This window comes from Schistocerca gregaria, chromosome 3 (genome assembly GCF_023897955.1).
Source record: "Schistocerca gregaria isolate iqSchGreg1 chromosome 3, iqSchGreg1.2, whole genome shotgun sequence".
Classification (NCBI taxonomy): domain Eukaryota; kingdom Metazoa; phylum Arthropoda; class Insecta; order Orthoptera; family Acrididae; genus Schistocerca; species Schistocerca gregaria.
The window spans coordinates 852538287-852563290 of NC_064922.1; the positions used below are offsets into that span (position 1 = coordinate 852538287).

Here is a 25004-nt window from a genome sequence, read left to right on the forward strand (position 1 = left end):
ATGCCTTAAGTGTTTTTTAACAACATGTAGCTTTTATTGATCTTCCTCGCTCACGAAATGGTTTAGTGAAATACAAACAGTCGAAAGTCCAGATTGGAATATCAACAATATTATGAAAGGTATGTGCTGCTACTCACCGTAAATATGAAATGTTGAGTTGCAGACAAGCACAACAAAAGACTGTTACACCTGAGCTTTTGGCCAAAGCCTTTTTCATAATGTTGTTGTTAGTGAATAACAATTAAAAAGTAAATTGGGTCATTGCAAATAATGAAAAAGTGTGCATTTGTGATTTAACAGTGTATGAACAAAACAAAAGAAGTCGAACTTGATCAGTTGACAAATAAGAATGATTTCTTTAATTTTTATTCACTATTACAATAACTAAGCAAAAGAGTAAAAATATAAAAGCAGGAGTTGATCAGAATTTATTTTTGTATAATTTTTTGTTGGAATGTGATAGCCTCTCTCTGTTTTTAGTGACATTGTTTCATTCTGAATTTATACTTTGCTGTATCAAAGAAAAATTCATTTAAGAAAAAATAAATTTCTGGTCATTGTTTACCTTCAGGAGGTGAAATTTGTAGAAGAATAATAAGAATCTTTATTAGCCGTTCAGTATTTTCTTATACAATGGGCTTCATCAATAAGTTCAATTACAGTATAAAGATGGTTATATTCTCATAACAATGTATATATAAATCATATGAAATTTAGTGTAGTACAATAGCACACATTTGGAATTTTATATATTATTAATTTTACAATAAAAAGGAAAACATACAGATTTATATTAAGCAGGGGCTATTCATGTTGATGACACTATGTCATTATCATATACATGTTGATAACATTATGTCATTATCGTAAGCAATTGATACAAATTTAGGTCCTACTACAGGCAGAGGTACTTTTCTCTCTGTTAAAACAGCAAATCTGCCGTATTACAATCTTTAAATTCATCAAGTGAGTAAAATGCTTTATCTTTGCACCATTGATCCAATGTTGTCTTAAATTTACTTTTAGATACTGTTTGTACAATTTTAGGGAGCATATTAAACAGTTAGAGGCCTACATATTTATAACTATTATGTATCGTAGACAGTCTAGAGTATGGCAAATCAATTGAGTGGTTTCGTCTTGTATTGTGGGTGTGGACAGATGACCTAAGGGGATATTGAGCTATGTTTTCTTTTATGTGTAGTAAGCAATAATAGATGTACAAACAAGGAACTGTCATGATGTTAAGTTTTTTGAAATGTTCCCTGCATGTCTCCCTAGGAGATAAACCCACTATACATCGAAGAGCTTTTTTTTTTTTGCCATCTGAAAATTGATAATGAATTTGGAGAATTTCCCCTGAGCAGAATACTATACGAAAGATGGGGGTGGATATAAGCAAAATATGAATGCAGCAGTAAGTTTTGGCCGACATTACTCCTAAGGTTATAAAGTAGGAACATAGCACGTGCAAGTTTAGAACAGACATATGTGATACGTTTATCCCAGCTAAGTTTCTGGTCAATCATCATTCCTAGCAGTTTAACGGACTTATTTTCTTTGTTTGATATCTTCAAATTAAAGAATATTTCCTCAGTTTTTGTTTCATTTATGAATAGGGAGTTTGCACTAAACCAATGAACTGATTTTTCAAATAATATATATATTTTTTTTCTCGTACAGATTTAAGAGTCTGCTCTGAATTGATAAAAGTTGTATCGTCTGCATAGAGGACTGTTTTACAGGGTAAATACTGTGGCATATCATTAATATACACTACAAACAGGAAGGGCCCAAGTATGGAGCCCTGTGGCACACCTCTTTTTATTGTTTGTGGGTTCGACAGCTGCCCATTTACACTAACAAATTGTACTCTGTTGCTTAAGTGGGATTCTAATAATTTCAGGGTGTCCTCTTCCATGCCGTAGTGTCTTAATTTCATGATCAAAGTACTATGAGATACAGTGTCAAATGCTGTGCTCAGGTCTAGGAGAGTAGCCCAGGAAATTAATTTATTTTCAAAGCCATCATATATATCACTAACAATATTTTTAACTGTGGATAGTTTAGACCTGAATCCATACGGTGAGTTACTTAACAAGTTATTCCTCTCAAAATAGTGATTCATTTGTTGGTGAACACAGTCTTAGATTATTTTAGATATTATTTGGATTAATGAATAGGGCCATAGTTACTTGGATTTATCTCCTTTCTTAAATATGGGAATAGTTACTGCTATTTTCAAACAGTCGGGGAAAATCCCTTGCTGTAATATACGGTTAATGTGTGGTTAGAGGGGGCAGATCATCACTTGATATCTTCGTATGACAAAGTTTGACAGACCATAGAAGTCCTCTGCTCTGGAACTACTTAGTTTGGGTATTGCTTTGCTAACATCCTTTTCAGTTACTGTTGCCCATCAGAATTTATGGCCTACATACTTATTTGAACCTAAGAGAGTTTTAGCATCAAGCATGGCATTGAGGGGAGACAAATCTTGTTGTAAACTGAAGTTAACAAAGTTTGAGTTTAAGATATCTGGGGCTATGGGTATAGCTAGTTGAGTAGTTGGTCTATTTATTTCACTTTTAATTACTTCCCAGGCAGCTCTACAGCTGTTTCTGGATTTAAGAATATAGTTATCATTCGTCCTACTTTTTGCCTAACTTATTTCTGATCTATAAATTTTTCTTATTCTGTTGTACATCTCTTTGTACTCGTTGCTGATATGAGATCTGCCTTAAACGTAAGAAGCATAATCCTGATACTGTTGAGGTATGGTGTAAACCAATTATTTAGTCTCTGTGGTTTATGAGATTGGTTATTATTCTGTCTTTTTACTAATCTGGGACAACACTCATCAAATATTCTTGCAATTTCCTCTATAAATAATTTGCTTGTGTTATTCACACACACACACACACACACACACACACACACACACACACACACACACACACACACCTACCTTTGTATAAGATGTCATTCCAGTAAACTGACCTTAATCTAGTTCTAAAATCTCTTATGTTGCATTCATTCATAGTTTTAACAGTTTTGTGCTGTTAATCTGGAATGCTTACTGGAACTGTAATCCATAGGCCATCATGGTCAGCTTGGCCTAACTTGACTACCCCAATTTCAACATTATTTTCATGGATATTACTTATTATATGGTCTAAGCATGCATTATATCTTGTAGGCTTATCATTTAGACAATAGCAAAAAAAAGGCTATCCAAGAATTCCAATATGATATGACTCTGTACCCTGATATCCATATTAATATCACCAAAAATTAAGATTATTTGGTATTTATATTTAGGCTTAGTAAGACTAACAGCTTTTTTTTAAAGTTACAATAAATTCATATTCACTAGAAGATGGTGTGCAATATACAGATCCAACAATAATATTATGTTTAAGTATATGTACAACTGCTGCCTCAAAGATGGTGCCTATACATAGGTCTGTGTCATCAATAGTAAAGTATACTAAAAACGAAGATTCCAAGACTTACCAAGCAGGAAAGCGCCAGTAGACAGGCACAATAAAATAACACACAAACACACATGCAAAATTTTGAGCTTTCGCAACCGGCTGTTGCTTCGTCAGGAAAGAGGGAAGGAAAAGGAAAGATGAAAGGATGTGGGTTTTAAGGGAGAGGGTAAGGAGTCATTCCAATTCCGGGAGCGGAAAGACTTACCTTAGGGGGAAAAAAGGATAGGTATATACTCGCGCGCACGCAAACGCACACTCCATCCATACATATACAGACACAAGCAGACATATTTAAAAGCAAAAAAAAGCTTTTTTTTAAAAAAAAATGTGTCTGCTTGTGTCTGTATATGTGTGTGTGTGTGTGTGTGTGAGTGAGTGAGTGAGTGAGTGAGTGAGTGAGTGAGTGAGTGAGTGAGTGTGTGTGTGTGTGTGTGTGTGTGTGTGTGTGTGTGTACGTGCGTATGTACCTACCCTATTTTCCCCCGTGTGTGTGTGTGTGTGTGTGTGTGTGTGTGTGTGTGTGTGTGTGTGCGCGCGAGTGTGCACGTGCGTATGTACCTATCCTATTTTCCCCCCTAAGTTAAGTCTTTTTGCTCCCGGGATTGGAATGACTCCTTACCGTCTCCCTTAAAACCCACATCCTTTCACCTTTCCTTTTCCTTCCCTCGTTCCTGACGAAGCAACCGCTGGTTGCGAAAGCTCGAAATTTTGCGTGTGTGTTTGTGTGTTATTTTATTGTGCCTATCTACTGGCGCTTTCCCGCTTAGTAAGTCTTGGAATCTTTGTTTTTAATATATTTTTCTCGTGTGGAAGTTTCTTTCTATTTTATTTACAATAGTAAAGTATTGTAGATTTAGTCCATTCTTAATATATATTGCAACACCCCCCATGTCCAATTGTTGATCTGCAGTAACTACTAGCTAAGGAGAAACCAAATGGAATATTGAGGTCAATTTCTAATGAATATAGCCAGTGCTCATTTGCACTAAGTGTACCACAGTTGGTAGTTTCTAACCAGTACTGCAATTCTTCCAACTCCTTTCTTAAAGACTGTATATTAATATGTAAGAACAGAAGACTATTTTTGCTAACCCTGGGCAGTAAAGATGAGGGTTCAGATTGTCTTCTTAAGGGCGCTTCTATACAGCTGATGTCTACTGCTGGTAGCCAGGCCCGATTTTGACAACATTTGGATACATTTAGTTTCCTGGACTCGGGGTGAATGGTTTGAAGGTTATTTTGATCCTGCTGGAGCATATCTGTTAATATTTTGCCAGACAGACCAGCAGGCTTTACAGGTTTCCCTGGTCCAGCAGTATTACTGTAAAGGTGGCCATTTCTTTACTCACGGTTTTGGTAATCAGTTTAGAGATTAATCTTCTTCCTTGGTTGTTGAGGTGGAATCCTTGTCGTGTATAGCACTCTCTCTCAAACTCGCTAGCTTTAATGATTGTGGTATTTTTGAATTTCGAACACAGGTGATATAGCCGTTTGTTTACGTCCAATACCTTGCGATTTATACAGGATCGTTTTGCAAGATCATATCTAAATGGAACACGACAACAAACACTTTTAGATGTGATACTTGGTAATGTGCTTATTAAACCTTTTATTAAGTTCACGCTGTTGTTTTTCGCTATGTCGTTTGTTCCAGTCATAATTATGACATGAGCTTCAGAAGCCTTTTGTAGCACTGCTGATAAGCTGCACAACAGAGAAAATATTCACATTACTTAGGTTTTGGACTAACAGGTCGTTCATCAGGAAGGAGGTATATGTTAGGGACGGTTAAAAAGGGAAGTTAGTTCCCTCGTACCACCCAAGATGAGAGGAACCCACCTGTGTATTTATAATCTTAAAGATAAGCAAACATGCATCACAGGTTACTCACGAAAAGCGCACACATTATCATTGGTTATTGTTTCCATGCACACTGATGTTGCGTAACTACAGTTGATTAAAGTTCAACCAAGCCTTAATGTTCGGTGCAGTATAAATATGCAAAGCTGATTGATTTATTTCCTCCTCAAACCACAGGTAGTAAGAAAGAGTTTCTGTAGAAGGCAGTAGGTTGTTTTTTGCATTGAGTTTTTTATTTGAGGGAAGCTGAAAACAGTTGTCTAATTTTCACATTTATATTTGGAGTGGAAAGAGTGCATTTTGTTGATAAAAAATGTGTATGCCATTTTCAGCATATTCACTTATTGTAGAGATGCAAATGATCCTCCATTCTTCTGATCATTTACACAAGTTTGTCAATTATTTTATTGTGTGTTATTATGTGCTTTTCATTTAATTTTATGGCCTCTTGACAGATTCTGGTGGTTATTGAACCACTTCTCATTGATGAAGACTACTATGCCCGTGTAGAGGGTCGTGAAATTATTTCCAATCTGGCTAAAGCTGCTGGTCTGGCAACAATGATTTCAACCATGCGTCCTGATATCGACAACATTGATGAATACGTGCGTAACACGACAGCCAGGGCATTTGCAGTGGTTGCATCTGCACTTGGAATTCCATCTCTCTTGCCGTTCTTGAAAGCCGTGTGTCGTAGCAAGAAATCGTGGCAAGCTCGTCACACTGGTATCAAGATTGTGCAACAAATTGCCATCCTAATGGGGTGTGCTATCTTGCCTCATTTGAAGAGCCTTGTAGAGATTATTGAACATGGTAAGTGAACAGCAATAAAACAATTCTTGGACTTATTTCTCAAAACAAATTACTACTTTGACAAACGTTTCTCCAAAACATTACACTATTAAAATAAATCTTGCCACTTATTTTGTGTGTCCACATTTTGATACTTGCGGAGTTCCCCAGTAGTGGGACTGACTTTCTGAAACCGTGGTTTCTGTGGTGTAGGTTAATATCCCAGCTATCACAACCTGCAGTCACTCACCTTGGTGGGCCCTCATTTGCAAGTTATTGACTGAAAAAAAATTGGAAATTTTGCGCATCGCTCAATGCCGTTGCTATAGTAGCTTCACATTGACTGTTTGCATCATGCTATGGATAGGTAAGGCTCTGAAATGATGAAGGTCATGGGTTTGAATCTCACCAAGTAGTTTTACATTTTTATTTTTTAAATTTGTATCAAAATTATTTTGATCATTGTTTTTATTCAATTAATTGGTTTGTGTGTGGTTTCATATGTCTATTCCTTGGCCACATCATTTTAATCATCATATCGGCTCCTTCATTTTTTTCCCACTTAGAATCTTTGTTCGTTATTTTAATTAATTGTATATATTTATTATAATTTTATTTCTTTCGTTTTATCATCCTATTTTTTCTTCAAAGTTATTGCTGTCATTGTTTCTATTCCTCATTTTTGTTTAACTTTGTTACTTACATTCCTTTCCTTTGTTTTAATTTTCATCTCCATTATTTTGTTCATAGTACAATAGGAATTTAGGCTGTGTTTTAAATGTTTGTACGATGATTACCCTGCAAAAGAGAAATGTACATCTTGTAATGAAAAATACAGTTTTGACACTATGGTTCAGTCAGTAGATAAACATTTTCAGATATTTAAATATTAAAATAGATAAATATAATTAAATTCACATTCGTAAAAATTCCAAGTGGAAAAGGAAAGATGTAAAGGGAAGATAAGAACAAATGGAAAAAATAAAGCCGGCCGTGGTGGTCGAGCGGTTCTAGGCACTACAGCCTGGAACCGGGCGTCCGCTACGGTCGCAGCTTCAGTCCTGCTTCGGGTATGGATGTTTGTGATGTCCTTAGCTTAGTTAGGTTTAAGTAGTTCTAAGTTCTACGGGACTGATGACCTCAGAAGTTAAGTCCCATAGTGCTCAGCCATTTGAACAATTTGATTTTTGAAAAAATAAACATACAATGATTAAAATGCGGCAAAGGAATAGAAATAAAAAATTACATTAAAACCAATTAATTGAATAAATATAGTGATCAAAGTCACCAGAATGAGATTTTCACTCTGCAGTGGAAGGCAAAGGTCCCGAGTTCGAGTCTCAGTCCGCCACACAGTTTTAATCTGCCAGGAAGTTCCATGATTAGTCATTTTGATAAAGGTTTAAAAACGAACAAAAATTAAGCCACCTGATGAGATTCAGGTGAAGAAAGCCCTTACCGTAGCCACTAGACCCCACAACTACTCTACAAAAACCTTATCTTTTGCTGCCATTGAGCATCACATAAAATTCAAAATTTTTCCGTCAGTCACTCACAAACGAGGGCCCACCACGGCGAGTGGTTGCAGGATATGATAGCTGATATCGTCTCTATATCACCATATAGATGGTTTCAAAAAATCAGTTCAATCTCTGGGGAGCTCTGCTTGCTAGTAAATAATGTCTTAGCTCTCAACAAAATGTTAAGCTAAATAATAAAGATAGAATATTCGGTTTGTTCAGAGCATATTTGTATACCCAGTGTATTACGAAATATAATGGTGGTCACTGTTAGAATTCATGAAGCTGATTCAGTACTGGGATATTCGCTCATTAAAATCAGACTTATATTTGCAAATCACGTCTGTTTTCCAGAATCAGATGGGTTTTGATATTTGTAGGCTACTTCAAAACACCTATGGTTATTTGTAAAATTGCAGCACTGTTAAAATGATCACCCTTCTTTCAAAGGTCTCGTGGATGAGCAGCAGAAAGTACGCACCATTACTGCCCTTGCCATTGCAGCTCTTGCTGAGGCTGCCACACCATACGGTATTGAGAGTTTTGACTCTGTGCTGAAACCTCTGTGGAAAGGTATCAGGACACACCGTGGTAAGGTAAGCCGCTGTTTTCAATTTATCATCTCTAGATCAACTTGATAAAGTCTCTAGTGCTACATTCTATTCAGCCAGGCAATATGTTGCACATATTCATCATTCTGTATTATCTTACCATTACAAAAGGTGACAAATTTCTTTGCACAGCTGCATTGTTCCTTATTCCCATTTTAGTCTCTTTCTCTTTGCCTTTCTCCATCCCACTGCAGTCCCTCCTATTGATGTTATCAATCACTTCCTTAATAGTCAGGCTCAGTTTTTCCCTGATATATACACATTCGCTTATGGTAAGTGATTAGTTAAATAAATGGATGGCAGTCCTCATGATAAGTAAATTATCCATGATTTTCTTTATCTTACCTAATTTTTCCTCCAGCAATGAGAACTCCAGGATGGAACAACAACAGTATGGGAAGGATAGATTGCTACTCATCACACATAGGTGTTATTGAGTCGCAGACAGGCACATTTGCATTGTGCCTGTCTATGGCTTAGCACCACCTCTGTGTAATGAGTAGCAATATACCCTTTCCATATTGTTGTTAATTTTATCATCCCCTATTCATAGTTCTAGAAAAGTTTACTTTTCTTCCTGCTTGGCAGGATGATTCCTACATAAGGGAATGTCCAACTTCTTTTCTCATCCTCGAAACATTTGGGGCTTGTACTCTGTCTTAATGACTTCTATGTTGACAGATTGTTAAATCCTAATCTTCCTTCCTTATTACCTTGGTACCCAAATTTAAATAAGTAGTTGTTGTATTCATTTGGTGTAGAGAATGTCAATGCATCGTCATGAGAGTCATGATGAGGGGTATTTTTTATGAATTAGCTGCTCCCATTGTTTAATTTTATTGTTAGTATGCTATCTCATACTTATATTTGTTGTTGACAGGGTTTGGCAGCCTTCCTGAAAGCCATTGGTTACCTAATACCTTTGATGGATGCTGAATATGCCAACTACTATACCCGTGAAGTGATGTTAATTTTGATAAGAGAGTTTCAGTCTCCTGATGAAGAAATGAAAAAAATTGTGCTGAAAGTAGTGAAACAGTGTTGTGGCACTGATGGTGTGGAATCGCAATACATTAAAGATGAAATTTTGCCACATTTCTTTAAACATTTCTGGAACCATCGAATGGCTCTTGATAGGCGTAATTATAGACAGGTATGTAATCATAAAGTGTGCATTTCTGTGATGTATACCATAAGTTAAGCACATTTTTGCTTAATTAGGTGTTCATCCTCTGTATTTTAATTACTTTTACATGCTTTAATGTTGTTTCTTATTGCTTCTCACAGATACTTCTTTAGTATTTCATGATTATTTACAATCTCATTATTGATGTGGAAAAATATTTTCCATTAATTTCTGTGTGAATGAATGATAGTTTATCTTGTTCATACATAGAGCATAGTTAGAAGGAAGCTGTCATTTGAGTAATTTTTCATCATATACTCTTGCTATGATTTTAAGCAAGTAGTAGGTTGTTGTATCACCTTTCTAATGCTTCCTTTTTTAGCATTTAAAACATGAATGGTTGGGTGGATGAAACACATTTCTCTAACAGTGTTTAAAGTTAATAGTTGCAGAACAGACATTATTGCCATTTTAGGAGCCATGATACTGTGGACAATGTCCCATAGTTCGTTTGTAGGAAGCATGTATGTTGCGTCTGTAATGTAAATTTACTTTGAAATAGTTTCCTTTACATTACCTAGTAAATAAGTGACTTTGCTGGTGATGTGAACTTTTATCAGGTCCCGTTCTAATTTTCTTATTAGCAAGTTTCATGATGAGAGAGAGATATATGACTAATAATTACTTGTATTTGAAAGGGTAATCAACTGTAATGTTTCAGTAGTATTTGCTGTTCAGATGTTATTTGATTGCTTTTCTTTTTCATTATGATGATTATCTGTTTCAGTTGGTGGACACTACAGTGGAAATAGCAAACAAAGTAGGTGCCTCTGAAATTGTGAATCGGGTTGTGGATGATTTGAAGGATGAGAACGAACAGTATCGTAAGATGGTGATGGAGACAATAGAGAAGATAATGGGTAACCTAGGTGCTGCAGACATTGACAGCAGATTAGAGGAGCAACTTATTGATGGTATACTATATGCATTCCAGGAGCAGACCACAGAGGTATGAGACGTGATTGCATTTTTAATTAGCTTCTTACTTACCTGGCTCCCTTGCCTTGTTTTCTGCAGTAACTTTTAAAATAATAAAATTTCAATTTGTGTTGTCATGTAGGCTCCTCATAAATCTCTACATCTGTAGATTAATTAATCAGTATCTGTTAAAGTTTTTCACAATCAGCTTTGTAGTTAAGATGCCACTATAAAAATTTGCCTGTTGATGATCTACACCTGTTAGACTTTAATTTTTGCTGTTGTGTTAAACTGATACTATTATCTACGTTACTGGCTCAATGCATATTTCTCCATTTTTAGGATGTTGTGATGCTGAATGGCTTTGGAACCATAGTGAACCAGCTTGGGAAACGTGTGAAGCCTTACCTTCCACAGATTTGTGGTACCATCCTGTGGCGATTAAACAACAAGTCAGCTAAAGTTCGACAACAGGCTGCTGATCTTATATCCCGTATTGCAGTTGTCATGAAGACATGTCAGGAGGTGAGTCACAGTTGTGGTCTCCACACACATTTCTAAGTTTGTCTGTGAAACAATCTTTTCAGGTTAGGAGATTTAAAGTTATTTGTGAATTGTATAAACAAATGAATTTCTTTGTGTGCAGGAAAAGCTCATGGGGCATCTTGGTGTTGTGCTGTATGAGTACTTAGGAGAAGAGTACCCTGAGGTATTAGGTTCCATATTGGGTGCTCTGAAGGCTATTGTTAATGTAATTGGTATGACCAAAATGACGCCACCCATCAAGGATCTACTCCCTAGGCTCACACCAATCTTGAAGAACAGGCATGAAAAGGTTTGTAGATGTTGTATTTAGTGTACATTGTTTTGTGTTGACTATTTCATGTTTATTTGATGGGTATAGAGATACAATGTCATCTTAAACGTTTGTTCATAACTTAGAAATTGAGTGTCTACAAGTTCAGAACAGTACACTTTGCTTTCAAGTGGTTTCCAGGTTAGTTTGACTGAAATAGAAATAATTTAACACTTTCAACAAGGGCATTTCCACACCAAGAACATTTCTGTCAACCAGGATAAATCTGATTTGCTTTTTAATGCCATTTACAAAATAAATAAATGTGATACGTGTTTGATTCTTGCATCATGTAAATAGGAAAAGAAAGAGTGTTGTAGGAATACAAGTGTGCTTGGCAATATATGTTTCAAACAGACATTGTAATGAGAACAAGACATACATGAAAGCTGAGAAAAAAGGTTCACATGTACTCCATCTCGAGTAGTACAATTATGATCCGTCTGCTCAAGGATAGTACCGGAATATTTAAAATTGGATACACGTAAATGAGACTATTTTATATGTTCGCAGTGTAATTAATTTTAGTATGATAATCCTGTAAGCACTGTGGGACACACCTAATGTGCTTACCAGTCTCCCCCTTCCCTCCACAGGGAAAGCATAGTTGGTAGCTGTATTCACTGTTTGCTGTCATCTTGTTAGGACAAAGTGGTTAGATATTGAAAAAAACTTTTCAGCCAGTTTCTTACCAATGTCTTCATATAATTTGCCAGTCAATTATTTCTCATAGCCTTCTCTGTGCATGGATGGAAAAATAGTTTGTTCAACCAATTCAGTCTTCTGGAAGGTGGATAACATCTGAAGAGCCAATATGCTGTGTCAACACAAGTCTCTGGCTTTGTTTTTGGCTGTACCTCTCTTGACCCTCACAGGAATATAGAGGGTGGTTTTCTGTGTGTTTAGTGCGAAGATTGTAAGTATATCATTTTGACTTCCACTTTACTGTCAGGAGATTTGCTATACTTTGAAAGGAAAAAAAAAAACAAAAAAAACCTAATACCCAACATCGCCAAAGGAGGACATGTTTCATATGTTGCAGGTTTTAGGTCAGGGTGTCTACTACTGCATTTACTCAGAAAGAAAGGCCTCACTTCATGAAGTGACTCATGCTTTTCTTCACCTAGCATTGTCTTTAAGATATAATGTGGAAAATGTAATACAAAATCAATCACAAATTGTTTCACCAATTTGAGGATGCACATATGCAAAATAATAATAAAAAACAGTAAATTTCATTTACTTTCACTGCAGACCATTTATGCCATACAGAGTTTATTTGTAAGGATTCCAGATTGGAATATCAAAAGTATAAGGAAAAGATTGCCACTCACTGTAAAGATGACACATTAAGTTGTAGACTGACACAACAAAAAGACAGTTACACATTAGCCAAAGCTTCCTTTAGAAAAGGAAACAGTCATTCGTTCACATAATCAAGCACACCTCACGCACACATGACCATCTCCAGCAGCTCAGAACTAGAATGCCGTACATAGAATGCGCTCTCTCTCTCTCTCTCTCTCTCTCTCTCTCTCTCTCTTTCTCTTAATTGTCTTTCCATTGTGCCTGTTGGCACAACATGTCATCTTTTCCTTATATTGTATGGTTTATTTTTAGGTTGCCTTTGTCTCATTGTTGTAATAATGTCATCAGTGTCCTAATTTGTTTCACTTTTCATGTGTCAAATCATGCAGTCATTACAGAAATGACTAAAATATTCAAACTTCTCAGTGATATCTGCAAAATGAGAAACTGCACCTACTTCTTCAGGGAAAACTGACAGTTGTTGATTGTCTAGTTCTGACATGTTTTACTCACTCTCCTTAAACATTTACACATGATTTGGTACTACAGACAGTGACTTATGGTCTGTATCATTGTCTGGATAGAGAAAAAAAGTTTAAGGAATGTCCACACAAAGTCTCTTTTCTCATTTGAAAACACACACAGGAACAAAGGCACATACAGAAAAATAAGTAGAAAGAACTTGTCTATGCAGGTGTATTCTTGCCCACAACTTGCCTTGTTTTGCAAGCAGTGTGGTATACGTCAGCACCTTTGCTTAGCAATTTGTGCATCTGCATTGTGGACAAAAGCAACACACAAAGAAAGCCCTAAGCCAACTATGGGTAAAGCAGAGGCACAAGAAATACAAAGTGATGGTGATAGTTGTTTGCAGATTTCATGAGGAAGTCACCATGGGATTTTAGATTTCCTGTGTGGGAAGCTGATTGACTTTCATACATCCTTATATTTTATTTTATAAAATGTTGGTTAAACAAAAGATTATGTATAGATTAATATCTTCGGACTCGATAAATTCAGGAATGCCATAGATCCTAGAATTCACTTCAACAGAGGTTGTGTTTTCTAGTTTTGTATTTGTAGTAGCTACACCTGTCTCGCCTTTTCTATTGTTCAGATGTCACTATCCTCAGTTGTACCATTAAATCACCGTAACGTGAATTTTTTCCACAATTTCCGTACACATATTGGTGGTATCTAATGGAGGTAAACACAAATAAGAACTTACAACTTATTTATTACATAATTTTCTAAGACATGAAATGGTGTGTTACTTAGGCAACAATACATTTACAACTCTCTAAAACAAGACAATCTTCTTTTGTCTCTTGTGGCGTCACAGAACGTATATCTCTGAAGCCAACCTTATAGATGTCAAAACATTCATTAACACATACCAAAACACCATATGACAGAGCAACCTGCTCCTAAACACACTTTCTGCAAATTTGTAGGTTTCGTCTCTGTTTTCATACTTCAAGACTTGTCTTACTCTTTACATTACAATAACGCCCTCCAATATGAAGAAATTATGCTTGTCTCTTTGGGCTGCTGGAAATGTAAAGAGCCACTCACATCTTCAGTATTAATTGTGCAATAATATTGACTATCTCAGAACAGTATCAATAGTTTGCACAATATATAGGAGACTGCGGAGTTATAAAAATATTGACACTTGCTCAGTATTTTATGCAATATATTGTACCATGTAAGGGTGATATTTTGCAATACATCGCAGTCCCTGCCGAGACTTCATGATACGCAGAAATGCAAACAACTGATAGGGTTACCCCCTTATGAATAAGAATAAATCAGGAAAGACGGATGAAAGCAACCATTTCTGCAAGTGCATTTAGGGAAGTAGTTTGATTACATATTTAATAATTACTCTGTAATTAGCTGTTGAAATATTCAACAAAAGTGGCAGGGAAATAACACTCAACAGCTTGTTCGTTCATTTCAGAAACGTCAGTAGGTTATTTATTGCGTAAATACACAGGAGTAATAGCTCAGGTTTATAGATCAATTCCAGGAATGTGTAAGGGAAATCCAACGAGTATATCAGCTGGGTACATAAGGTCATAATGAAAACCACCAATTCATTGAAAGATTCCCCGTTTACTTTAAAAAAATAACTCAGAATATTAGTATGGCTGTATGTGGAATGCCTACCAAGCCACTTTTTCACCCATCGCTGCTTCCTCTTGCTTTCCTTTTTGCAGCAGTTAGTGACAATCACAGTACATGTGCATTCTGTATCATGGAGCACTAAGATCTTTTCTACAGAGGCAGAGTAAACATTGCACAACAATATTGTGCCATTCTTGGCCTCGCGCTTTCACTCAGTACATTGGTACAATTTGTCACACAGCAGACATTGAGCTTGTGAGGGCCCCATGACCATATGCGTAAAATTGGCGATAGGCAGCACTGCATGACAGGCATGTTGTATGGGAACAGTATCAGTCTGCCATATAAACCTGCTTTGCAGTGCAGCCTACATGTCACATGCAAAAAATGGTTTTCTGGGCCCTTTATATGTAGGCCATCCTTTTGACAGGTGTATTGTGTTAAGAGTAGCATCGGTCTGCGTTGTTGAGTGGTATTGCAGGGGCTACATGGGTTGATGAGCATGGCTCAGGGCAAGTTGAGATGAAGAAGGGGATTGATAGTGAGGGAGATGAGAAAATGGACAGAGGGAGGGGAGGAGGGGGAGATGCACGAGGAAGTTGGCAGATTCAGAGGGGTAGTAGGAATGTGGAAAAGGAAGAGATGGAAGGAGGAAATAGGGGGGAAGGAAATCGTGGCAGGAAGTGGGGGAGGATAGGATCAGAGGGAGTGAGATAAAGGTGTGGACATTGTGCATTGGGGGAGGGGTGGGGGGGAGAAATAGTTGCAGGTGGGGGAATGAGATGGACAGGCAGGGGGAGGAAGAGGTGACCACAGAGTAGAGGGGGGGAGGGGCTAGGTGTGTTCAGTATAGGTGTCAAATGCATACGCAGCCAAATCAACAGGTAAAAGGCTAGTAACACATAAAAATAAAGATTTTTGGTGTTACCTACTTCACAACATTGTTGATATACAATTTTGTGTAATTATACACAGTCAAATAATTGCTTTACTCTATTATTGTTAACAGGTGCAAGAAAATTGTATAGACTTGGTTGGAAGAATTGCTGACCGTGGACCTGAATATGTATCTGCTCGAGAATGGATGCGCATTTGTTTTGAACTGCTTGAGCTGCTAAAAGCACATAAGAAGGCTATTCGAAGAGCCACTGTAAACACATTTGGTTACATAGCCAAAGCTATTGGGTAAGTCATCATGAAGTCCTCACACTATTTTTGAAGTTGAAATGTAGTCACTGCATGAGGTACACAGGGTTATGGAATATGGCTGGAAAACTAACTTTTGGTTGTTATCTGGAGAGACATTGCTTAGGTATTTGTGTATTTTTGTTATGTGTTTAAATAGACATCATGAAAGGACAGTCTGTCACTTGTTTGTTCACAGAACTTCGAATTGATAGTCATAGACACAGCCAGTTTCCTAATTTCAGTTTAGTATTAATATAAAACTTGTTTAATAGAGCACCACAAAATTTGGTCGACCTGTTCAAGTATATTAAGTATATTCCCATAAGTGCTTTGAAATGCATTGTCTTCACAGTAAGGTTGTAATAGTTCCAATTACAAACTCTCATAAGCCCAGAAGGTAAATTTTTGTGTTGTAAGTTTTCTGAATTATTGTGTGTGGTATGTCTAGAAGGTAGTTAGATTTTTAGTGAAGTTATGCGGTTTTTGTTAAATATATACTCAACTTATAAGCTCTCAAGAAGCAGAATGGTTGTAATAACATATTCATTTTTTTTCTTTTCATAGTCCCCATGATGTGCTGGCAACACTTCTGAACAACTTAAAAGTCCAAGAGCGACAGAACCGTGTGTGCACCACTGTTGCTATTGCCATTGTAGCTGAAACATGTTCTCCATTCACTGTACTTCCTGCACTCATGAATGAGTATCGTGTTCCTGAACTTAATGTTCAGAATGGTGTTCTCAAGTCTCTGTCCTTTTTGTTTGAATATATTGGTGAAATGGGGAAAGATTATATCTATGCAGTCACACCTTTGCTGGAAGATGCTCTAATGGATCGGTAAGTGGCATTAATATCAACATTTTACAGTTATCACGTGAAGAGTTTGTTAATAGATATTATTTTCAGTTAAAATTAATTCATTTTTTCTCTGCGTGTACTAATGTTAAGATGGCTAAAGATGCTTGATGCTGGAGCTTTTGTTTACACCCATTCCTGGGTCAGGTAACTGTGATCAACAATGTTAAAGTGGTATCCATTGCTGTTTGAATGTGTAATGCTGAACTGAGCAGCCAGCTACGTTGCACAGTGTCAGGCATTGCAATTTTTAACCATTTACATTGTTACAGAGACCTGGTTCACCGACAGACGGCATGCGCAGTTATCAAACACATGGCCCTTGGTGTGTATGGGTTTGGATGTGAAGATGCATTGATACATCTTTTGAATCATGTGTGGCCCAACATATTTGAGACCTCCCCTCACCTCGTGCAGGCATTTATGGACTCCATTGAAGGGTTACGGGTAGCACTTGGTCCTAACAAGATACTACAGTATGTACTACAGGTGAGTTTTTATTCTAAAATTAAAATAGAATGAAAAAATTTTCGTTGATATAGCGTTGAATTGGAAAATGGGATTTTGTTTGTTTGTAGAACTGTAACTGCCCAAAAAAAATTGTCTTTTGAGAAAATAAATGAGCAGGAGTGACAATAAAATTGAGTAAGGTAAATCTTATTTGAGTAGAAATCAGAACTCAGAACTGTAATGAAGGAGAAATCTATCCACTTCCTTAGCACTGCACAAGGTTTTGGCTACTTGTGTTAAAAAGAGGACAAATTATTAATAATAATCTTCTTGGGTATGCAGCCGGATCATAACGTCTTCATGACACAATATTTCCGCGGTCCAACTGGCCGCCATCTTCAGGTGAGAGTACTCGGCTTCAGGCAAAATGTGTAGTACTGCCGATAGGTACACACAAAAGTAAAAATGTAGCACTACCTAGCTCTCAGAACTAATAGTTCCTTTGTCAGGGAGGTGAGCGGGATCTGTATGTAGAATGTTAACAGAACAGCAGTGGTAACTCGCCCCAAATGAGGTAAGTATTAGTTCAATTGCCTTAGACTGCAGACGTGTGTGTGTGTGTGTGTGTGTGTGTGTGTGTGTGTGTGTGTGTGTGTCCTGTATTTTTTATGAAGGCTTTACGGGCCTAAACCTTTATTTGGAACAGTCTTTTTGTTATGCCTATCTGCAACTCAGCATCTTTGCTATATGATGAGTAGCAACTTTACTTTTCATAATATTGTTACTATACATTACATCATTTGAAGGCAAGTACTGGCCATCAGTTCTGTCTCATAATTTGTTAGTTTAGTCCTGTACCATAGGTGATCTTGTAGATCTTATAATTAAATTAAACCCTGAGATATTGAAGTCTCTTATCTATGATAATAATCAAAGCAGAAGAAATGAATTATCTTAGGTAAAGAAGAGACTTGAATGTCTCAGGGGTTTCATGTAATTATAAGATCATCTATAGTACAGGACTTTCCCCAATACATCTAACACTGGGGAGCTATTCCAATGCCGGAGAGCCCTGGCAGTAGTGACAATGTAAGGGAAAACAAGCTGATGTTATGAATTGAAGTTTGTGTTAGGGAGCGCAATCCACTTGGGTAGTTCGTGCAGCACTGTGGACCATTGTGTTGTGACGATGTAATGGTTAGTATTTCTGCCTAGCAAGCAAGGCGACCCGGGTTCGAGTCCTAGCCATAGCACAAATTGTAATTCATTTCTTCTGCTTTGATCACCTGAGTGTTGTTGAGATCTGCCCTTATACTATTGACTTCATAGTAAATACCTTGACAACATCAGCTCCAGGCATTTCACCTATGCTGATAATATAGCAGTGGCTGCTCGAGGGAAGATGTTTGAAGAGTAAGAAGAAATACTCACTTAAAAGTGTAATTAAGCTATAATTTTTAATCTCTCTTCGTACTTAATTAATAATCTTGCGGACACACAGGAACAATGCAGTGTACGACAAGAAACTCTTGCTTACATGAGATATTCAAAACGCCGTCTCTTAGCATTCATACGTGTGTCAAAATGCTGCTGTAGCAATTCCCAGAGTTGCTTAGGTCTCCCTGAGAATTGCATATGGGCTTGCAAAACAAAACAGAAAGAGAGACGTGTCTAGTACAGAAGCTCAATACATGAAAGCTATCAATGCTCCATCAAATAAGTTTTGGGGATTAGGTCTGGAGAACATCGGGGCCGGGGAATCATTTAAACTTCTCGTACTCATCTGTCACAGAATCTGTTACATACAAGCTGACTGACATGAACACTGAAATGAAGAGCTCCATTGTGCATGAAATACAGGTTTTGCCACATTGATAAAGGCCCATTATCTATAGCAGCGGTTCCCAACAGGTGGTCCGTGGACCCCCAGGGGTCTGCGAGCTTTGCCAGAGGGGTCCGCAAGATTTTGTTAGAATAAAAAATATTTTAAATATATTTTTGTATGATAACAGATTTTTTGTTTTGGCCACTTCCTGCATTTTCAATAATGTATGTGTCAATGTTTTTTCTAAGTACCAAAAATAGAAAACATATAAAAGACTCTCAATTTGGCCTTTTTAGGTACTTGATACTGTGATATGACAAGGTACCAATCGTGCTCGATGAAGGGGTCCTGGAGAAAATTTTGTTGGGAACCCCTGATCTATAGGGTCAGGTGGATTATTCTCTTGAAAGCATTAGTTCATTCATTGAGCCTGTGTGGAAGTATGAGAGATCCTAGCCGCCAGTCATTAGTGCTAAAAGCAAACACTGACAAAAATATTTGTTGATGACATACTTAATCTCTAATTATATTATTTACTGATTGTGAAAACATGCTAGCTGATGGTAATGTAGTGTAGAAAATGAATACTAATATCCAATCTGTCCACATGACATACAGTAGTTTCTTTGTGTGTGGAAAATGTGTCCTGAAAGTCTGGCCATACTTTTTTCTTAAATCTTTTATTGTGGTAATGTTATGTGATATCCATATTACTTGTCAATTAGATTGAGATAGAGTAGGTATTAAAATCCATGGAGAGGAAATAAAAACTTTGAGGTTCGCCGATGACATTGTAATTCTGTCAGAGACAGCAAGGGACTTGGAAGAGCAGTTGAATGGAATGGAAAGTGTCTTGAGAGGAGTATATAAGATGAACATCAACAAAAGCAAAATGAGGATAATGGAATGTAGTCGAATTAAGTCGGTATTTGTATGGAGTGTAGCCATGTATGGAAGTGAAACATGGACGATAAATAGTTTAGACAAGAAGACAGTAGAAGCTTTCGAAATGTGGTGCTACAGAAGAATGCTTAAGATTAGATGGGTAGATCACATAAATAATGAGGACGTATTAAATAGGATTGGGGAGAAGAGAAGTTCGTGGCACAACTTGACCAGAAGAAGGGATCGGTTGGTAGGACATATTCTAAGGCATCAAGGGATCACCAATTTAGTATTGGAGGGCAGCGTGGAGGGTAAAAATCGTAGAGGGAGACCAAGAGATGAATACACTAAGCAGATTGTGAAGGATGTAGGTTGCAGTAGGTACTGGGAGATGAAGAAGCTTGCACAGGATAGAGTAGCATGGAGAGCTGCATCAAACCAGTCTCGGGACTGAAGACAACAACAACAACAACAACAACAGTTGCTATTCGTGTGACTGTGTTTCTTTTAATTTGAGGATTTACATGTTATGACAGTCTAGTGCTGTTTTTTTTAAAAAAAAAAAGCCCTTGTAATGATAGTTAAATTAATTAGGAACAAAGTGATAATTAATGTCTGGCATGCGAATTAGGAATGCAACACAATAGTATGTCTTGACACTAGAGAAACTTCAGCTGTTCTGGTCCACTTAAGTTTTCTCGTGTAAAACATGACCAACCGCTTGCAGATTACAAAGAACTTTTCAGATTAATGAAACTATGCACCTTGTGTGACAGTTTAATTAAGAACAGTTTCTGGAATTACCACATTATACAAAGTGTTTCCAAATTCTTTTATGAACTTTTGGGGCAGGTATCTTACACCAAACCAAGGAAGGAAAAAAAAGTTAACGTAAACGTGTGTCTGAAAATAACGCATTTTTAAGTTATTAATGAAGTTCAATTTTCAGCTGCTATCCAGGTACAACCAACTACTTCACTTTGACTCATTGTATCCTAGGTGGTGTCGTGTCACCAGGAAGACTTGTTTACATTTGTCATTCATCTGTCTTCAGCTTGTCGGTGTTTACTACAGGTAATGAGTTAACTGAAAGTACTCACTTCATACATGGCAGGATATTCATTTTGTAAGCAGACAGACATGATTTTTACGTATGGCTGGGCAAGTGATAATGGACACGAGGCTGCATGGGTGTATTACACGTTGCTTCCAGATGAAAGGCAGCAGAGTTATCCAATCTTTAGTGCTGTATAATGTCACATTGGTGAGACAGGATCCGTAGCATCACAGACTATTGACTGAGGAAGGCCATGTGTTGCTCGTACCCCTGACCAGGAAGAGCACATTTTATGGGCTGTTGAGTGCAAGTCACTGGCATGTATTATATCTCCAAGTTCACCATGGAGGATCCTTAATCTACATCTACATTTATACTCCGCAAGCCACCCAATGGTGTGTGGCGGAGGGCACTTTATGTGCCACTGTCATTACCTCCCTTTTCTGTTCCAGTCGCGTATGGTTCGCGGGAAGAACGACTGTCTGAAAGCCTCCGTGCGCGCTCGAATCTCTCTAATTTTACATTCGTGATCTCCTCGGGAGGTATAAGTAGGGGGAAGCAATATATTTGATACCTCATCCAGAAACGTACCCCCTCGAAACCTGGCGAGCAAGCTACACTGCGATGCAGAGCGCCTCTTACAGAGTCTGCCACTTGAGTTTGCTAAACATCTCCGTAACGCTTTCATGGTTACCAAATAACCCTGTGACAAATAAATTAGGAAAGTGACATGATTCCATAAGGATGTGTTTTAAATTACTTTGTTTGCACAACTGGTTTCAGGTACAGTCCATTTTCAAGTGCATCTGTAGTAATGGAAGTGGACACATCGTTGCAGTGTATTACTAAATCATGTAGATTCTCTTGTATTCTTACATTCTTACTCTACAATACCCCATACGATGATTGCATAGTATATCCATATCATCTTCAATGTGCGCAGGGCCTCTGGCCAGCCAATCACCCATCACGGGAGAACTTTCCCAATGTTCTGTTGCACTAACTACCAATCTGTTGTTCGTCTCCTCAGTTTTGTTTACAAGGGAGTCTATATTTGAAAGGGATGGGATAACAAACTTACACAACCAATGCATATGGACTGATCTCTCTAATGTGTGAGCCGGAATTATAGGTGACTGTCTACTATAAAGACACGGGTATAACTTCACGCATTCTTCAACGTTTTGTACTAAAATACAAAGTTCAAAATTCGACACTATATGTTTCACTTATCAATAGTGTACTAAACATATAAGGTAAATACTTAAGTTCTGTCGATGAAATAATGTCTTGATGGTCATACTGAAACCCTCTGTGTTGGTGCTTGTGTGTGACACCAATTAGAATTTATGAGTATCCAGACTCCTAACATAACTGTTTGTATAAGACAGATATGTACTCTGAAATTATATCAATCGTACAGCTCCTTTCAGTTTTATTCTCTGACTGACAGTTAAAATTTTCACATGCGTTCATGCCCATGTAACAGTCATTTGAACTGGTGCATATAGTGTGATTTCTAGTAAATGTTAACATTTTATTAGAGCAGTAGTGTTGTTGTATTCAAAAGTGCTCAGCATGTCATGTGCTTTATATTTTAGATGATGATTGGTGACAACCAACGGGATTTTTTAATGAATTGACAATGATGTGCCCACTTATGTTTCTATAGATGCAATTGAAAATGGGCAGTTTCTGAAACTAGTAATGCAAATAAATTAATTTAAAACATAGCCTGGTGGAATCGTGTCAATTCTTCAAGTGTCACAGGAGCCTGCAAAACAATTCAAAAAGGAATGCAAATACACTTCTCGGGTTTGCTACCGAATTATATTGTTACACAGTATGATCCAGCGGCAAACCCGAGAAGTGTATATGCAACATATCCATTGGGAAAGCATGAAAAGTCATATCCGCAAGGAACATGTGAAAGTTTTGATTCAACAAGTGCACGCATGTTTAAAACCAAAAGGATGACGTTTCAAGCATTTATTATCAGTTTGTGTTGTTGAATTCCAATTCTCTAAATTGTAGACTTCCATTAATAACTCTGAAACAAAGGATTTTCAGATATGTTTACATGAACTTTTTTCTTGTTTGGGTGAAAGGAACCTGTTTCCAAAGTTTGTAAAAGTATTTTTGAAACACCCTGTATATTGCAGACACACATAACACGAGCTTTACAGTAATTACTTAATAACCAGTTCTAAAGAACAATGCAATTGAATAGTCAATATAGAAATCATACGTTTAAACGGTTTTTAATTGTAATGTGCAAAACTTACTAATTCTGATTTTGGAAAACAAATCAGAACTAAATATTGATCCATTTTTTTGACCAATGGTTTTGGTTGCCTCTCTGGGTAACACGAACATTCTTCATTGTTTTTGTATTTCCACAGGGTCTCTTCCATCCAGCTCGTAAGGTCCGTGATGTGTATTGGAAGATCTACAACTCACTTTATATTGGTGGACAAGATGCACTTGTAGCTGGATATCCTCGAATTCAAAATGACCCAAAGAACCAGTACATCCGCTATGAACTTGACTACGTTCTATAGCCACATCCTTCATTCCTTATTTTCTCTTGTACAAAAGCCATTACTCAGTATCTTATATTTTCTGAATGCCGCATGAACGTATGTATGTCTGTTTGTGAATATGTAAGCTGTGTTGTGTTTTTTGAAGTTTTAAAAAAATAACTTATGTTCTCTCTCCGTGTGTGTGTGTGTGTGTGTGTGTGTGTGTGTGTGGGTGTGGGTGTGGGTGTGTGTGATAGGGCATTGTGACGTACCAAAAATTCCTGGTATAGTTTACAGTGACTCAGCAAATATATTTATGTAAATTTTGCCATACTATAGAATTCTATTTACTTTTGTAAAAGTGCTGTTGTGCAGCAGTTTCGCACACTATTAATTATTTTATGTGAATGTAAAATAGAAATTATTTTGATTTTTGTTGAATAAAGTCTTGATACAAGTTCTATTTTTCTCTCAGTAAATTTAATTAATATTTTAATGTGTGCATTTAACAGACCTATTTATCAGGTGCTCTTTTAAAAATCCTGTTGACCTATTTCCTCCAACTTCACATATTCTGCTGACTGAAGTCTTACTTCGTGTATGGTTTTAGTCTTTCCCAGTGTATGATTATTTTAAAATGTTATCGGGTATTCATTTGGATCGCGCCACCTGGCCAAATGCAAGAACGTATCGATTTGTCGCCTCACTTGCCTCTCACTGTGCTGTTCTTCATATCATGAATTATGGCATATAACGTGGCGTGTACATCACTGTCTGTGTGAATATGGATGAGAGATAATAAAAAAAAGCCTATTTTCTGTACCAATTCAAAATGTTGGTCCTGCAGCAGTTGCCACCTTGTGATGTTACTTTCCTGTAACACCTTCACATGCCTTTATTCTTCTTACCTACTCTTTCTTTAGTATATGCTTGTAAATATCACTTCTCACATAGCAGTTGCAAAGAATGTTACTAATTTATTACAAAATTGGTGCTTGTTTTAACTCTTTTGCTGCTGTATATGTGTATACATGCTCTACTCTGCCATTTCCCAGGTGCTGTGAACATGTATAAGTGAGATGCTTGGGTTTTCCTACAGTGCTATTGATGTCTGTATGGGTCCTGAGCAGCCAACCTCTCTCTGCAGTGGATAAGTTACTTCCATATGTCTAAGAATAAAGTATTCATTGTTTATCATATAACATATGTGCCTTTTCTGTACTGTCATTTGCAGAAAACCCCATTTTGATATCTTGAACAGTTTGTGAAATATGATTGATATGACCTCTAATTCTGTAGCAGATGACAGTCTCCAAAGTGCTCATGCTCTGATGCACCCAAGGCAATAGGAATGTCTTTTTTTCTACCATCCTCACAACCATCTCCCATGTGTTGATGTGAAGTGGTCATTTTAATTTCTGTTGTGCTAGTGATGTGTGGTTGGAATAAGCATCATACAGTGTGTCTGGACACAAGTTCTATGTATGATTCCTGATTGCTGCACTGATGATCTTGAGTGAACCTTCTGGTAAGAAGCTCCATAG

The 25004-nt window shown here is 37.1% G+C and overlaps 1 protein-coding gene across 2 annotated transcripts in view; it reads left to right on the top strand.

Annotated features, from left to right (window-relative positions):
• Positions 1-23921, top strand: part of LOC126354799 (splicing factor 3B subunit 1) — a 66755-nt gene extending 42834 nt beyond the window's left edge. For both annotated transcript variants that reach the window (XM_050004712.1, XM_050004714.1), the window contains 10 exons: positions 5813-6170; positions 8120-8265; positions 9161-9433; positions 10194-10415; positions 10727-10909; positions 11031-11219; positions 15688-15863; positions 16431-16703; positions 16994-17210; positions 23341-23921. In XM_050004712.1, the coding sequence (XP_049860669.1) occupies positions 5813-6170; positions 8120-8265; positions 9161-9433; positions 10194-10415; positions 10727-10909; positions 11031-11219; positions 15688-15863; positions 16431-16703; positions 16994-17210; positions 23341-23499 (2196 nt within the window). In that variant the 3' untranslated portion in view covers positions 23500-23921. The remainder of the gene's footprint in view (positions 1-5812; positions 6171-8119; positions 8266-9160; positions 9434-10193; positions 10416-10726; positions 10910-11030; positions 11220-15687; positions 15864-16430; positions 16704-16993; positions 17211-23340) is intronic.
• Positions 23922-25004: the final 1083 nt, after the last annotated feature.